The following is a 17,933-nucleotide window of genomic DNA, read 5'->3' as shown; positions in this document are numbered from 1 at the left end:
TAGATAAAACATACATACAGATAGAAATGATAAGGCATTTCATATGGAACAAAAAAATAAGCAAATAAATATGAAAGAAGGCTTTAACAGAAGTGAGGAGAAAAAAAAAACATTTAAGACTAACACAGGTTGAATACCACAATATCAGAAGAAGATCCTACATTATCAGTAGGAAGTTTAAATGTATATGGATTGAACATAACATAATGGATAATGACTCAACTGTATGCTGTCTGTAAGAGACTCACCTTAAATTCAAAGATAGAAGGAAGTCATCTGGGGAAGAATAGAAAAAATACACCATGTAAGTAATAATCAAAAGAGAGCTTGGGCAGCTGTACTAATATTGGATAAGATAGACTTTAAGTAAAAAACAGTTATGAGAGACAGGATGCTCATTATATACTGGTAAAAGAAACAATTCAACAGGAAGATGCAGCAATTATAAATATGTCTGCACCTAACAATAAAGACCCAAAATATGTGCAGCAAATACTGACATATTTGAAGGAAGAATTTGAGATTCTGTGTTAATGATTGGGCACTTTGACACACCACTCCTAACAATGGATAGAACATCTAATCAGAAGGTCAATAAGGGAGTACAGGAATTGAATGATGCACTAAATCAACTACATTCAACAGACATATAGAACATATAGAACACCTCATCCAATGAAAACAAAAGGCATATTCTTTTTTGTTTCACGTGGATCATTTGCCAAGATAGAACATAGTTGGGTCAAAAAATTTGCCTCAGTACATTTAAAAATATTGAAACCATACAATGCATATTCTCTGGCACAATGAAAGGAAGCTGGAAATGAATAACAGAGCAAGGAATGGAAAATACACAAATAAGTGGAAATTAAATAACCTACTCCTAAACAACTTACATTAAAATAAAAAATAGACATCAAATCAGAGATCAAACCTCAAAACTGAAAACTAGGGTAAAAGGATAAAGTAAACACAAAATAAGAAGAAGGAAGGAAATAACAAAGATTAGAATAGCGATAAAAGAAATAGAAAACAAAGAAATAACAGTAGTGAGAATCAACAAAACCAAAAATTGTTATTTTTAAAGGTCAATACAATTGCCAAATCTTTAGCTAGAAAGAAAAGAACAAAAGAGAGAGGCTACAAATAATGAGAATTAGAAATGAAGAGGGGGACGTTACCATTGACCCCACTGGAGAGTGACTCTAAGAGAATGATAGGAACAACTATTTTCCAATTAATTAGATAACCTACCTGAAATATACAAATTCTTAGAAACACGCAAACTGTATACACTGACTCAAGAAGAAATAGAAGATCTCAACAAACCAATTACTAGTAAACAAATCGAATCAGTAATCAAAAACTTGTCACTGAAGCACAGCCCGTGATGGCATGACTTCATAGGGGAATTCTACAAAATATACCAAGAAGACTTAACTCCAATTCTGCACAAACTCTTCCAAAAATGTGAAGAAGAGGGACTACTCCCTAACTATTCTATGATGCCAACTTTGAACTCATGCCAAAGCTGGATACAGATACCACAAAAAAAGAAAACTACAGAAAAATATCTATTACAAATATAGGTGCAAAAATTCTCAACAAAACTTTAGCAACCCAATGCAGTCCCATTGAAAAAATTATAAATCATGATCAAGTGTGATTTATCCCTGCTGTGCAACATTGGTTTAACATAAGAAAATCAATTAATGTAATACACCACATTAACAAAATGAAGGCAAAAATAATATTATCATTAACATACCTGAGGGAGAGGGGACCCTTACACTGAGGTCTCTACATTGATAAGCAGCTGGGTGGGCTTGTTTCCCAATTTCTGTGTTGAATGTATAGTCAGGCATTATCATTAAATCAAATGCCTCCCCCAAGCTGTGGTTTAGAAACATGTTGAAATGTCTGTACCAGTAGAAATGGAGGTGGAGGAAAGGGTGAGTGAGCACTGACACTGCATGTGTTCCCACTCCCCCAGCAGAAGTATGGAATCGCTTTTAAATATGATTTGATAGATTTTCCTCATTTCCTTTTTAAAGAAAATTATTTCATCTCGGTATAGAAAAATAAGTATATTATTCTACCTATTACTCAAACTTCTAACGTTATGCTCAATATGGCTTACATAACAGTGAATTTTCCATTAATATTGTTCGACTAAATAGTCATCAAATGTATTTCAAAATTAAATGAACTCTTCTCATGAGTGAGTCCATTTCTTTAAGGTTTGGAATAAAGAGATTCATGATATTCCAAGTCTTAGAAGAAAATTTATAAAGAGATATAAAGGTTAGACCTATGAATGAAGTTTTTAGAGATTATTAAGCCAAGTTAGCACAAAATCATATAACATACATGACATTTTTAACAGCAGTATGAAATGAAACTGTGAAATAACATAGAAGCAGAAGCTGTAATGTAGTCAAATCCTGAGTTGTGGCTGTATGTATGCTATTTGTGTTGGCTTACTCCCAAGATAATAAAAGATGTATGAGAGAGTTTTGCATATGCTCAAGCTAAGTTTCAATGTGTAATCTTCTTAAAATTTAATGATCTGAAAGTGATTCCTTAAATAAAATTTAATATAATTTACATTGCCATGTATATAGAAGAAACTACATTGATAACTACATTAAGAATGATTAGCTAAATTAAACAATGACCTCTATCATTTAACCATAATGCTTAGGGAGCACATGCAACCTTCAGTTTCCAAGGCAGACTGAAAAGGAAAAACAAGCATTTTATACACAAATACAGTAATAAAAAGGATCTGTCTAGCACAGAAAATGTGGTTTAGTGGTATTAAGACTGAAAGAAAAAGAAAGAGAGAGAGAGAACGGAAATAAAAAAAGAGAGTGAGAGAAAGAAAGAAATTAAGCAACATTTGCGCTTCTATATATGGTCCGCTTTTCTTTCCTTTTTGTAATTTAAGAAAAAATATAAGTACATATAATTGTGCCTGAGAGGCACAAGATTTTGAGTGCTACAGTGGAAATTAAAATTAGCATGAAACAATAGATTTATGGAGAAAGTATCTTGCTTATATCATGGCAGAAATTGCAAAAGTTTTCTTGGGAAAAATAATCATAAAACCTGGTTCAAAAATAATTTAAGAAAATCCTAATAAAAATATCTAATTTTCCCATGGCAAATTCATAAGTAGTTGGATGTATACAAGCCTCCTAACTCTACAGAAATAGATTTTGAAAGCATAACCAAAATTTCATGAACAGCCTTCAAGGAAAAAGTATTTCCAGAGAGCATCATGATTTTGGACTCCTAACATCAACATTGTAAGCTAATAAATTTTCATTGTTTAAATCAACCAATTGTATGATAATTGCTTTAGCAGCCAGGAGACTTTAACATTGACCTATTAAGGTTTTCAGAATTCTGAGAAAATATGAGAAAAACATTTAAGGACAAAAATGTGGTACTACTAAGACCTACATGAAAGATTTCACATACGTACGCCTTCTAAGCTGCATTCATATAAAATGCATTTAAATAGCAACATGTTGATTCTTATTTATGTTGATTAAATTTGAAATTGAAATATTATTATTCTTTTGTTTAAATGTGTACTTTGTAAGTTTAGTTTCATCCAGAAACCATGCCACCTGTGTGTGTGAACTCATTGAAATTAGAACTTTTGGAAGATGTTTTTAATTAACGTGTGGCCTATTGAAACATGAATTTCTTAATCCATATTAATGGAGGCTTTATGTAAAGAAGAAACCTGAAGTCAGGGTCAGAGAAAGCCACAAAGAAAGTCAGCGCAACCTGAATAGCAGATACAAGGAGAGAGAGATCGCATGCTATAGGAAGAAGAATGCCAGTAAACGAACCCTGCAGATTACCAGCAGCCACATCCAGAACCTTACAGATTTTGGGCAGAAAGCAAGCAATGCCAATATCTGGATTTTGGACTTCTTCTAGCTTCAAAACTATGAGCCAGTAAATTCCTGCTGTTGAGCTAAAACCAGTTTGTGGTATCTGTGATAGCAGCCATAGCAAACTAAGACACTCTACTAAAGAAACTTCTGTTTTCCCATAAGATTATGAACAAATTTCTTATATATTGAGATCCCATATGCACGTATTGTTCTTAGAGCTCTTTGTTTCCTCCAAGTTGCCCATTGTTTATTTTCATAAAGACTCCAAATGGGTTTTGTACCCTATCTTAATGGAGGATACATGAATTTACACTCAATTTCTCTTCCTTTCCAAAGAAAACTTAGCTATTTTTAAAATATTGCCTTTTCAAATATATTTTAGAACATACTATTAGTTTCTTAAATAAGCTACAATATTAATGTGTGGAATAATTTGGAAAGAACTGGTGTCTTGGTCAGTTTAAGACATAGTATCTAAGGTCATAGATTATATTATAATTTATTCCTAATATCTATTATTATCTCTTTATATTGAGAATTAACAGTGTGTTTAGTAGACATTTAAGATAGAGATCTTGAGTATCTTGTTCAGTCAATTTCAAGATTTTGCACACTCCTGTAATAATAGTAGGTGATATCTAATATTTTATAATAATTTTATAGATTATATAAAATCTATTGATAATGATACAGAGAAACACTCTTAATTTTGTATGTAAATTTTGTATCTGCAAACTTTGCTGGTATCTTTTCTTATAATTAATTTTGAGATAATGTCAAGAAGTCATACAAGTACCAATCATTTCAACTGCATAAACGCCAAGATTTTCTAGATAGCAAAGAAAAATTGCCATTAACAAAATTAAGAGAAGAGCACCAAATCAGAGAAAAAAGCAATGCATATGAGAAATCAAAGAATAATTGCCACCATAGAAAACAACTCCTACAGATAATTTTTTAACAAATATTTATTGAAACTACTATGGGTGAGGTTTTATCGCTTTAAGCTATTAGGATATCAGCAAACAAAATTGAAGAACTTGCCCTCATGGAGGTTACATTTATCTGTATATAACTTAATTAAGAGATATTAAACTTAAGATATAATTAGTAGTTTAATAGACATAATAAACATACCATATAAATATAACTCACATTTAGTGCAGAATTATTTTTAATATATTCAGAAAATTATGCCATCAATCAAATTTACAACATTTTTATCATTCTAAAAAGAAACCTTGCATCCTTTTGAAGTCATTCCATCTTTACTACCAATCCTGCTAGACTTATGCAACCCCTAAACTATTTTGTCTCTATAGCTTGCCTATTTTGGACATGTCATAGAAATAAATCTTAAAATATGATTCTTCATGGCTGCTTTCTTTCTCTTAGCATAATTCTTTAAAGATTGATCCATGCTGTACTTTATACAACCACTTAATTCATATTACTGATGAATAATATTTCAGAGTATGTATATGGCATATCACATTTATAAATTCATTAGTTCATAGACATTTGGGTTGTTTCAGATTTTTAGCTAACATGAATAAAGTTGCTATAAACATTGAGGTGCATATTTTAGAGTGAATAGAAATTTCATTTCTCTTGAATATATATCGAGGAGTAGAATAACTGGGTCATATGGTAAGTCAATGTGCAACTTTTTGAGGAACTGGCAGATTTTTTCCAGGGTGCTGCACCATTTAAATTCCCATCAGCATTGCACAGGGTTTAAGTTTCACCCTGTCCTTACCAACACTTGTTTATTAACTTAATTATTGCTGTTATTGTTTTCTCATTATGGTCTTGATTTGCATTTCCATCCCTTCAGCATTAAATGCGATGTTAGGTGTGATGTTTAAACAGATACACTTTATCAAGTAGAGGAAGTTCCCTTGTATTCCTTGTTTTTTTGGGGGTGTGTTCATCAGAAAAGAATGCTGATTCTTGTCAAGCTCTTTTTTTTGTCTATGATAATTTTGAAATTATCATATTTTTGTGTCCATTATTCTATTCTGGAGTATATACTTTGTCCTCTGGCAGCGTGTGTTATTCTCACATTTCATATTTAAGTATAACTTTATTGAATAGTAGAGCTAAAGACTATTCATGAAGCTTCTTAGTTCAGCATTTGTTTTTCACAATATAAAGTCTTATGATATAATTATAAAATGTTGAAATTATTAGTAATATGCATGGGCCACATTCATTTTCATGAAATATTTACAAAATTGATATACTTATCACTGAATAACTTTCTATTTAGTGGTAATTTATATTAGCACTATGCATCTGTATACATATATAGATAAGCATTTATTTCTGTAGAATTAATTTTGTCACAAAGTGCTTGGCATAGTAATGGTAGGATGAAAATTAGTGAGTATTTTTGTTAATTGGATAAATCTACTTTAGGTCAGTGGTTTTTAAGAAAATGATCTTGCCTATTAGTAACAGTTTGGAAATTTGTAGGGCCATTTCTGCTATTCAGAATAATTGGTTGGGCAACTAATATTTAGCAAGTGAGCAGAATATGATGAATGCTCTAAGTCCTTCAATGCACAGAACATTTCCATGTAAAGAAAAGTTATTTCATGATCTATACAATTGGCAGGAGTACCAACATGTATTAATTTGGGTACAAATCTTTTTAATAAATATTTAAGCCTAGATCTGAGCTCTATTTTACAGAAGAATCCAAAATATTTTATACAGTTTTACTAATCATCATGTTTTAAGTATTTTTATACTGCTTTAATAACCATTGTGTTTCCAAGAATAAAACTTTCATATCAATGGAGGAAATACTATGCTTTATTCAGTGATTCTTACATACTTTAATATTGAGCAAATTATTGGCATTAGATTCAGTGAACTGATCATTCTTCATTCTGATATCTAGAAATAAGTTTTACTTATGTCTCATAGTAACATTCTCAAGATAATATAAATTAAGTATAAAAAAATAAAGAAGGAGACTTCTGGGGAACATGGACGAGTAAATAGCTCCAGGATTCAGTCCTTCCACTAAATCAAAAAGCAGAGGCAATAACGGACTGAAACAACCATCGTGAAACTCCAGAGGTCAGAAGAACATTATATAGCATCCAGGCAAGAGCGAGATTGGAAGACAGACTTGATATATTTCACTTTCAGGTGACATTCCTCACAGAATTTGGCCTCCATATAAAAGCAGCTTGAGACAATGAAAGGCATACAGAAACTATAGAAATAGAGTGAATCAAAGACCTGCAGTCTTGAAATACCCTGGAGAGGGAAGTCCGTCTCCTGGGACACATATGGCACAACCAAAATCCATACAGGGGAACTCTGAAACAACTAATAAGCTAAAGCTCAGGACAAAACAGAGGCCAGAACAACAGGGAAAATTATGCATACTGCATTTGCCTTGGACACAACTTCTTGATAGGAGGTCTGAACTCAAGAAAATCTCTTAGTGTATAACCAGCTGGTTACAAAACCAAGAAACAGATACCATAAGGAATAAAGCACATAATTGACATTTTAAAATATTAAAATGCACAGTATTCAACAAATGATAACAAAACAAATAAACACCACAGAAGAAGATGAGAATGTGTACAACCTAACAAAGCCTTAAAAAATGGTTTTAAAAGTGCTTACAGAGATGAAGAAAAATACAGAGAAAAACGAAAGGATATCAGGAAAGCACAGAGGTCCCGTTTCATATCCATTGATATGGCTGCTATTTTAAAAAAATGGAAAATAACAAGTTTTGGAAAGAATACGGAGAAATAAGAACACTCATTCATTGCTGGTGTCAGCATAAAATGGTGCAGCCTCTGTGGAAGACAGTTTGGTGGTTCCCCAGAAAGTGAAGTATAGAACTACTCTATGGCCCAGTAATTCTACTACTATATGTGTGTGTGTATATATATATATATATATGTGTGTATATATATATATATATATATATATATATATATATATATATAGTAGAATATGTATGTATATACCCAAAATAATTGAAAGCAGAGACTTGAAGAGATATTTGCTCCCCAATGTTCATAGCAGCATTAGTCACTATTGCCAAAGGATGGAAACAACCCAAGTGTCTATCTACCAATAAATGGATAAATAAACTGTTGTTTATACATACAATGGAATATTATTCCATTCCATAAAAGGGAACAAAGTCCTGATACATATGGCAATATTGATAAAAGTTGAATGCATCACATTGATGAAATAAGCCAGAAACAAAAGATAAATGTGTGATATCATCAATATGAAACAATTAGAATAAGCAACCTCAGAGAGTCAAAATCTAGAATGTAGATTACCAGAGACTGGGTAAGTGATAGGGAATGAGAATTTAAGGCTTAAAATGTATAGACTTCTAAATGAAATGTTTGAAATGTGTTGATAGTGAATGCTGGTGATGGTGGCACAACATTGGGAATGCAATTAACAACACAAATGTATATCTGAATATGATTAAAAGGGGAAATGTTTGATTGTATATGTGGTAGCAGAATTAAATTTTTTTAAAAAATCCATAGAACTACACCACAAGACCAGTGGACAATAAGTTTGAGCACAGACTTTATTTAAGAGTGCAATTATAAAAATGTGCAATCATCCATTGTAACAGATATCCCACACCAATCCAAGGTATGATTAGTGGGGTGGTGTATGAGAATCTTGTATTTTATGCGCTATTATTCTATAAACCCAAAACTTTTTACAGAAAGAATAAAAAAGAAAATAAAAGGAATAACAATATCTCTCTGTCATATTGGCTAAGGTTATATACCCTTTGACATTCAGCCTTGGGACTAAGGTAAAAAAAATCTTATGAGTTCTTACATAAATATGCCAGTGTATATACATTTATCATTAGAAATAGAATCAGTAATATGTGGGACCCTGTTGTTCTAAAGACCATAATTTCTACCATTAGGTAATAGAAGTGGGCGGTATTACAGAGTATCTTTGAATATGTCAAAAGGATTTCAGTTTCATTGTCAATATTATAGACTTATTTTTATGAAACTTATTTCAATGATTTGCACTCATGACTGTATCTTTGAAAAATGCCTGTTTTCTCATTTTTAAGTGATTTCATTTATTTTTCCCTTAGAACATGCTGAACTTTTTCAAAACTGAAAATTTAGTTCTTCATTTAATGTATGTGATATATCTTAGACAAAATAATAAATTTAGACAAAATATTTTAGCTTCAAATAATCCATACCTTCTGCTGTTAAATATGACAAATTGGATACATGTTTTCCTCTATTGTTTTCCCAAATCCCACCCAATGTATGATTAAAAAATCTAATGGGTGAGAAAACATCAGTAGAAGAGATATGACAACAAAATTTGGAAAGTAAGCAATAAGTAATGGCGACTGAATAGACCATGAGAGATAAAGTAAGCTGTGAGAGGATACCACTACAATTCAAGATGAGTACTTGAAAGACTGAGGAATGAGGCTCACCAGGTATTACTGAGAGTGGTTGGGGAGGTGGGCACTGAAATTCAATCTTCAATTGAAAGTTTGTAATGAAGGCAATTAAGCCCCTTCAACCTGTGTGACCAGTCCACACCAGGAAAGAATAGGAATTTTACTATGGTTAAACAAGAACACCCTGTACTAGAGACCAATATACACTCCAGAACAAAGAGAACCCAGTACTTTCCCCATTGTACACTATGAGTGCTGGCAGTCTATTCCTATTCCTGAAGACCACTTTCACTGGCTGGTGGAGGGAAATGAATTACTGATATAATATTGATATAACTTACAGAGATTCCCTTAAGATATCTGTCAATTTTCTCTTTTGTTCACCTTCCAGTAAAGCTTGCCCCTAGAAACCTATACACAAAAATCAATCCACAGAATTTCAAACCATTTCTTTTTTGTGTGTTAACATTTTTAATATGAAGGACAGCCAAATATGAAAGGAAAGCTCTAAGATCACAGCCATGGAAAAAATTAACACAGGAAACAAAGAGTAATAAAGATTAAGAATATAATTCAACTTTTGCAAAACACACAAACGCTAGAATTAATATCCTCAAAAAATAGAAAAAGGGTAGAAAAATATATATTAAGATGTAAAAATGTCAGAAAAATCAACTTTGCTAATAGTCTTTCTCAATAATATTCTGGAAGAATGCATGTCTCAGCTAAAATTGGAAGCAAACCGAAGAAAAGATAAAAGCTTTGGAAACGGATGATCCAATCTAGAAAACAGGCAATAAAAACTCAAAACTTGAGGGTGAAGAAACATCTCAGGAAACACTGAGCAGTCTAGGAGAGACATCTCAAAGAAAAAAATAATAGACTAACAATTATCTAAAGTATTTTGCATATACAGGGACATCAGGGGATAATTATGATTAAGTACATGGAATAGAAAACATTTAAAATGAAATTATTATTAACTTCAGGGGAAAGAAAAAATGTGCAGAAAAAAGTAAATATATACTATGTATTTTGCCTATAAATGATAGTGATTTTAACAAAGTCATGTAAAATGAATATCAACTTAATAAATAAATTGACCTAATCATATTCTCAGAATGAAGAAAGGAGTGTGTGTATATATGTGTCTTGGAGTGAAAAGCAGTATAAAATTAAATGCTGATTTTTCGTAGGATAAAATAAACAGATAATGTGTTTAATAATCTCAAACAGAAAAAAAAGGGATGAAGCTTATAATTTAGAAATATTGAGATAAATTCTAAAATAAGCAGTTAAATGTTTTAAAGAATTTGCATATAAGCATCAGGATTTGAATTGGAAAGGGTAAGCCAAAAGAATGCTTGTATTGTCATAAGAATAATTACACATTATTTTATAAAATATAAACCAAAAATAGCTCAAAATAAAACATGGAAATGGGTTTTAAACACGAAGTGCTCGGTATCTCAAAAATATTTGGCCACCGGCCATGTATCAGAAGCCAGACCTCCCTAACACCTGCCCCATAAGCTTCTAACAAATGGTCATTAGAAGGATTGTTTTTCGGGGTGGAGAATGGGGCAGGATGGGGATTCGAGTAGATGGTTCAAAGAAGAAAATATTAACATATTTTATTTTATACCTCTTTATACATATCAGTATTAAAAAGATCAACAATATTATATATAAATTACCAAAATTACACAGTCTATAAAAATCTAAAAGGTAAATAGCCAATATCATATTGCAGCTACTCAAAAATTGAAGAAATGAATATCATAGCCTTTCATTCATGAAATGTTACCTTTATCAGTCAGCATGATAAAATAAAATTACTTCATGATACCCAGCAATCTCCAGAGTTTGAGAAACCCAGCAATTTCAAAACCAGTGATGAAAATGTTAGTTGCTACAACCTTTCTAAGGCATGTTGACAATATCTATTTAAAAAAAAAAGTATATATATATATATATATATATATATATTCCTTTTAACTGGGGACAATTCTATGAGGGATATCTTTATATTTTCATCAATATATTTGTAAAAAGACTTTTGTTGCCATATAATAGTGATTGCAATAAATATAAACTCAGAATAACCACAGTGTCTTAGAAGGTAAAACATGATGCTACATTTGTACAATGGCATTATTTGAAAAACACTTGAAAATAATGTGTTCTAATTTGGATTTATATCCAAGCTACACCATTAAATGAAAACGGCAATTTCAGAGTACAATATATGACTGTGATATCATTCTTCTTAACTAAAATATATATATATAATAGATAACAGGTAGTAGGTAAATAGATTTTCACAGATTTATTAATTCTAAACAATGAACAAATACACAGAACTTTGTAAATATTCATTAAATGTTTCAAAAATTTGACATTATTGCGTCAAAAAGAAAATTAATAATTGAAATATTGGAAACAAGCAGGTATTTCTTTGATTGCAACTCATCAAATTAAGGTAAGATGAGTATAAAAGAAGACTTGAAAACACAATAAATCAAACATCTTTCTAATTAATTTTTGGTTTATAGAATAAATCAAAACCAAGAGACATTTTATTTACCATCTAAATGTTGATGACCTTCAATCTACATCTCCATCTGGGCCTATGACCCGATACTGACTTATATGCCCAACTAACTAGTAGAACCTCTGCATTTGTATGTGGAATAGGTTTTCAAATTTGATATAGTCAAACATAAACTCATAATTTTTAGCCAAAATTCCCTCCCTCTAAATATTACCTTTCATAAAAGATGCCACAGTGCCCAATTCCTCAGACCTAAAAGATGTCATCTTAAAACCATTTATTCCTGCTACATCTCACATTTAATCTACTTGCAAATACTGTAGATTCTACTTCCAATATATCCACTGAAATGGCAACTCCTTATCCTCTGCAAAGTGTCCTGTCTCTTATTATCATCATATATTCATGTCTTCTGGATTATTGTATCCTTTCATGGTTTCCTCGAACCTAACTTTTCCTACCCTCTCCAAGCCCCTGCAAGAAAACTAGTTTTCTAAAGCATAAATGATATTGAGTAACACTTTTATTTGTGTTTATGTTTATTAACCCAAATTTCTTATAGAAATCTTTTTTGAGAATTGATCTTAATTTGCAGAGGCTAAATTCAAATATCCTTCTTATGCTTTATGCTATATAGGTTTTAACAACTTAAAGATAAGCTCCCCGCTAGAGATTACCAAACCCATCCATTGAAATTACAGAGAAAATTTACTTCCGATATACACTGTGAAACAGGGTCTGGCAGAGATAAACATATGCACCATCTTAGTTAGTTTGCTAATTCACTTCTGCTTACAAACTGTGCATCAAATTGACATCAGAGCAACTTATCAGCTGCTCATATGCTCTGACATTGCTTTAATATTGACTGCTTATTTTCTGTCTAAAATCACCATTCTCTATATCAGTTTAAAATTCATGCTAGCACATTTTAATTTGTTATTATTTTATTTCAAATGCATTGTATTACTGACAAATTGGGATAAATACGGCATACAGTGCTATTAACACTAGTATTTCAGAGGAGACAAATAAAATGTTGCTTTTATGTATAATAAAAACATCATCTTAAAAGATATAAACTGTTTCATGACCTTAATTTTAATAAATACACTCTATGTGTCTTGTAAACCTTGCTACAATGTATCCAAATCAAAGAGCATATCCTGAAATCTGAGTACAAAATAAATATGAGTTCTATTTAAGTGATTCATCACATCAAATGATTTAAGCTACTCGGAGACCGTCAAAACTTTCTTGTTCAAGGAGTGCTGAGAAAGCCTCAGTACGAACTGAACGCTGTCTTCCTGTTGTTGTGCAAGATGTAATTATTTATAGGCCATATATACTAATTAATATGAACATAAATAAATAAAATTTCCTTAAAATCACACTACAGTTTCACAAGATGGCTTTTGCTGTGCTAGATGTTACTTTTAAAATCTATGCTGATACAAGGTGCTCATAGCAGTGAAAGCATTCATATTACTTAAAATATCAGATTATTTTTTAAAAGCAAACACATCCTGACACGTTCTAAAAGCCATATATGGATCATATGAATACTTCTAAATAAGGTTAATGTTATCATTGCCTTTCAATGTCATTTGATTTTGACATTCATGCTTCTCTTCTAATTGAAAAGCAATTGTACAATATTGTTCACACTATTCCGTACCTTTCCTTTTTTCGTGTTACTACATCTTGCCAAGTGTATTATATATTATATTATTAAATAGAAATTGCTTTAGGTTACTATATAGATTTATTAATTTATTTAACTATTAACATGAATAGTTATGATATTCCTGCCTTTTGATATTGCAAGCAATGAAATAACAAATATCTTTGTAGAATTTGTCATCTCTATCACAATTAGAAATGCAAATGCATTTTGAACCAATAAAATGAAACTTATAGATTTATTTTGTTATTAGAAATTGAAATGAGGATGCACATTTATTTTTCCAGGTGCATCTGGGTAGTATTAATTCTACTATATATTATATGACCATCAGTCCTCTTATTTTTATGCTCTCCCATTGATTTATTGGTCTAATTAGACCCCACAACTATACTTACCACAGTATTTTATTATTAGTTTTATTAGTTACTATGATATCTGATTGGCCTAGTACCTCTATATTTCTTTTATTTTTAAAAAATGCCCTCAAAGTCCTTAATCTTTAGCCTCACATATGAAATTTAAAATCAACTTGTCCAGTTCTAAAAAAACATTGCTAATATTTTTATTGATTGTATTAAATTAGAAACTAATTTAGGAAGAAGTAAATAATGAAAATCCTTCATATTCTTGCACAGGATATCCTTTCCAGTTAAGAAATCATTTTCCCTTTATTTTCATGGAATAATAAGTTATATTATTACTAAAACTCAACTAAAGTTGAGACACACCTGAATAATTCTTTAGGCAATATATTTAGGACACCATAGTTTACCATCCCAACTTTTGAAACATTTTAATACTTTTGAAAGAGAAATAATTTAATCTATGGCAATAAGCTTAGACAGGGTATGGCAGGGACAAATTTACATGCCATGTGAGTTATTTAGACTTTGCCTAACTTTTTTGGAATGGTGGGATGGGTGTTAAAGAGAAGTAGCTATATTCTAGAACTTTATTTTGGATAATTTCATTTACAAAATAAATGAAGAAATAAGTGCTCAATAATAAATATATTTTATCTTCTTATGTGAAGGAAATGTACTATTAAGAACTTTACAGATGAGAAAACTGGAGCACAGAGAAAATTATTTACCAAATGAAATAGAGAAGAAGAGGTAGAACTAAAGTTGTTCTTCTAAGGGCAGTGTTTTGAATTTGTCAAAGATTCCATTGTACTGCCTGCCATTCACTGTCTCAGTGACCCTTGGCAAATTGCATAAAATGAGTTTTTCACAATAACACAATGAAAGGTTAGAAGTAATTTGATCTTTAACGTTCTTGCTAGCTCTAAACTGTTACTATCCTATAAATTTATGGGCATAATGACTTAGGTTCAGTAGGTTAATTTTCACTAATAATAACAAGCAAATTGATTTGGCATTGCTCCTCTCAACTCACTGACATGTTTATATGGTTATCTTAATGTCCTTTGAATACTTGGCAAAAGATATTTGAAAACCGCAATAATTTTCTTTGTATCTGAGAGTATCACTATGATTAGACTTTTTTCACCGAAGCTTTCATTTTCAACTTATGTATACATGTACAGTATTTAAAGAAAGGCACACTATGTATATTTTATACTGTGTAATTATATTAAATATAGCATCTCATAAACATGCACACATGTGCATATGCATTTGTGTGTTGTATATGAAATGAAGTAGGAACAGTTTTAAAACACAGGTTTCTGTAACCCCAGAAAAATATTTCTTCTTTGTTGATACTCAACCTGGCTCTCAATAGTAAGCCTGCAAATATTTCACATACATTAATCTGAAATAGATTATATTTCGTAATTTTCTTGACCTTGGGAAAATACATCAAAAACTACTAAAACATATATTTCATCAATTGGAATTACTGTAAGGATTAAGTTTTTCTGCCATCAAAGCTCTTATATTCTAGGCTATTGAAGAACCTGCAGTAAAATTTATTAGTGTTATGTTAGTGTAACAAGAGGGTGCCTCTCTGGAGGTAAAGCCAGTATCTCTTCATTTCCGTCAAAGCCATCTACTTGAATATCTAAATATATGTTAATTGAACGAATAAAGCAATTAGTGAATAATATCAATAAAACCAATTGTTTACTGAAGATCAATTTTTCATAGGCATAGGATTAGGTACTTCAAACTCTACTGCTTTTTTCACAAAAATCTTGATATATATATTGATTGATTATATATTGATATATTATTAAACAGTATATATATGTATTGAGTTATAGCACCTGTATGAATTTAGGCCTGTTTGTTGCAAGTTTATTTCAATCCACCATTTATTTCAATAGAAAAAATTAACTTTTGTCAAGAATGGGCATTTTCCATGCAAATATTTTTTTTCTTGATCCCCCACAGCTTAGTTAAATTACTACAGGACTACACATTCCATGTGAATATTTTTGAAATGTATGTTACCATCTGTATTAAATACCCCTTCCTATGTATTTAAGTAAACACATGATTGAAATACTTAAATATATTAAAGTATATCGTTAATGGGTTAATGGGATTTTTGTTTTTGCATGTTCAGCTGGAGCTGTCCTCTTGGTTTCATTGGCAGATCCTGTATTCCCAATTTTGAACACCGCTTAGGAAACTGGAGTACATCAGTACATGGGCTCTACCTGGATCATTTGCACAATTGCAGCTATAGTGGTTTGCAGATATCTAGAGGAAACATCTGTGAAATAGCAAATGAAAATTGTAAAGCTATACCCTGCAAAAATGGAGCAAGCAGAATGCATTTAACTGGATATTTCTTCAGCAACTGTGCCCCAGGGTTTGCAGGCAAGTATTTCCAGAGATAAAATCCTCTAGATGTTGAAGTTATTAAAATGTTATTTGATGTATATCAAGTATATCCAATGATTGGTTTGTAGCCTTTAGCCTGCTTTCTCATTTGGCAAGATAGAAGTACCTTCACTTGTATTCACTTGCTTCTTTAGACAATTAAGAGTGCTGACTATACAGCAGTGCTCATACAAATGAGGCTAATAAGGCCAGGCTGAACTATTGAGAATGATGGTAGAGGTCAAAGGGCTGAAGAGAAAAACAAGCAGCCATAACCTAGCAATAATTTCACCTAAACAGCTTTAGTCCTGCACTTCAACCTTCTCTTTAGCTGCATAAGCACAGTGAGTGCCAACATCTTCTTATGTCAAGAATAAAGCTTAATTTCAATGTGTTCTAGGTCAGTGTGGTGCCCTGTCATTAATTAGATTAAAAAGTCACAAAAGATACTCTATCTCTTGTATATTCATGTATGGCAGAACTTACCATGGCTATGCAGTAATAAAATATCTTTTAAAAGCAGAAATGTCAGAATATAAGCATTCAAATTTTTATTAAATTTGATTAAGTTTTTTTGCTGAATCTTATATTGAAGTGGTTGTTCAAAATAATTTCAAACCTTCCTTAGTATAATTGCTTTATTAAAAGCAGTATGGAAGCCATAGAAAGAAAACAATATTATCACTGTTAAATCACACATAACTAAGTAATATTAACAAAAATGTTTATCCAATTTTATATCCCATTATATTAAGCAGGCCGATTTGCAAAAGTTATTTAGATTTCCATTTTAAAATGAACATATTTCTCCTATTTTATATTAAAGTAATACACTGAATATTTGTAGGCAATTTCAAAAGATAAGTTCTAAAAATGGAAATGGCAATATTATTGGGATAAATATACAGCCATATAGATTAGATTTTTTCATAGAGAAAATTTATATAAACCGACACGTTCTGGCAACCTTGCTAAAAATTTGGTTCCATTACTTTACATTTCACATTTCACATGTGTCCTTAGTAAAAATAAAATAACTTAATTGAACCACCATAAGAGGGAATTCTATCACAATTTCAAAATTACCTGTTGAAGTAAAGGTGTCTGTCATGGACTACACATTTTTTTTTTATTATACCACAGGATATCCTTCAAAATTTAGTGAAAATATAATTTTTAGCAGCAATTTTACATGAAAAAGAATATTTGAAGAATACATTTTAATTCATTAATACCATTATCAAGAGAAAATGTCACTTGACATTTTGATTCAGAAACTTTTTACATGGATAAATACATATGTGCATGCATACACTTCATAATAATCAAGAACAATATATCAAGACTATATATTGGTTATACACTATATTATCATTAAATGTGGATTTAATATACAGTAGTTTTGATTCCACCAGATGGGAATAAGAAGTATATGATTATTTTTCTTTTATTTTTCAATTAAAACCTAATATAAGCCTCATATGCTCTTATTATCAGCAAGGCCTTTATCTTCTGTTCAGTCTTTCCA

General features: G+C 31.0%; 1 protein-coding gene across 1 annotated transcript in view; it reads left to right on the top strand.

Moving 5' to 3' along the window:
- EYS (EGF-like photoreceptor maintenance factor) overlaps positions 1-17,933 on the top strand; it is a 1,737,133-nt gene that overhangs the window by 157,854 nt on the left and 1,561,346 nt on the right. Inside the window, 1 exon segment of the mRNA XM_077159432.1 lies at positions 16,146-16,406. Within this exon segment, the coding sequence (XP_077015547.1) occupies positions 16,146-16,406 (261 nt within the window).

Source organism: Tamandua tetradactyla, chromosome 5, assembly GCF_023851605.1.
Source record: "Tamandua tetradactyla isolate mTamTet1 chromosome 5, mTamTet1.pri, whole genome shotgun sequence".
NCBI lineage: Eukaryota > Metazoa > Chordata > Mammalia > Pilosa > Myrmecophagidae > Tamandua > Tamandua tetradactyla.
This window is presented reverse-complemented; position numbering and strand designations above follow the sequence as displayed.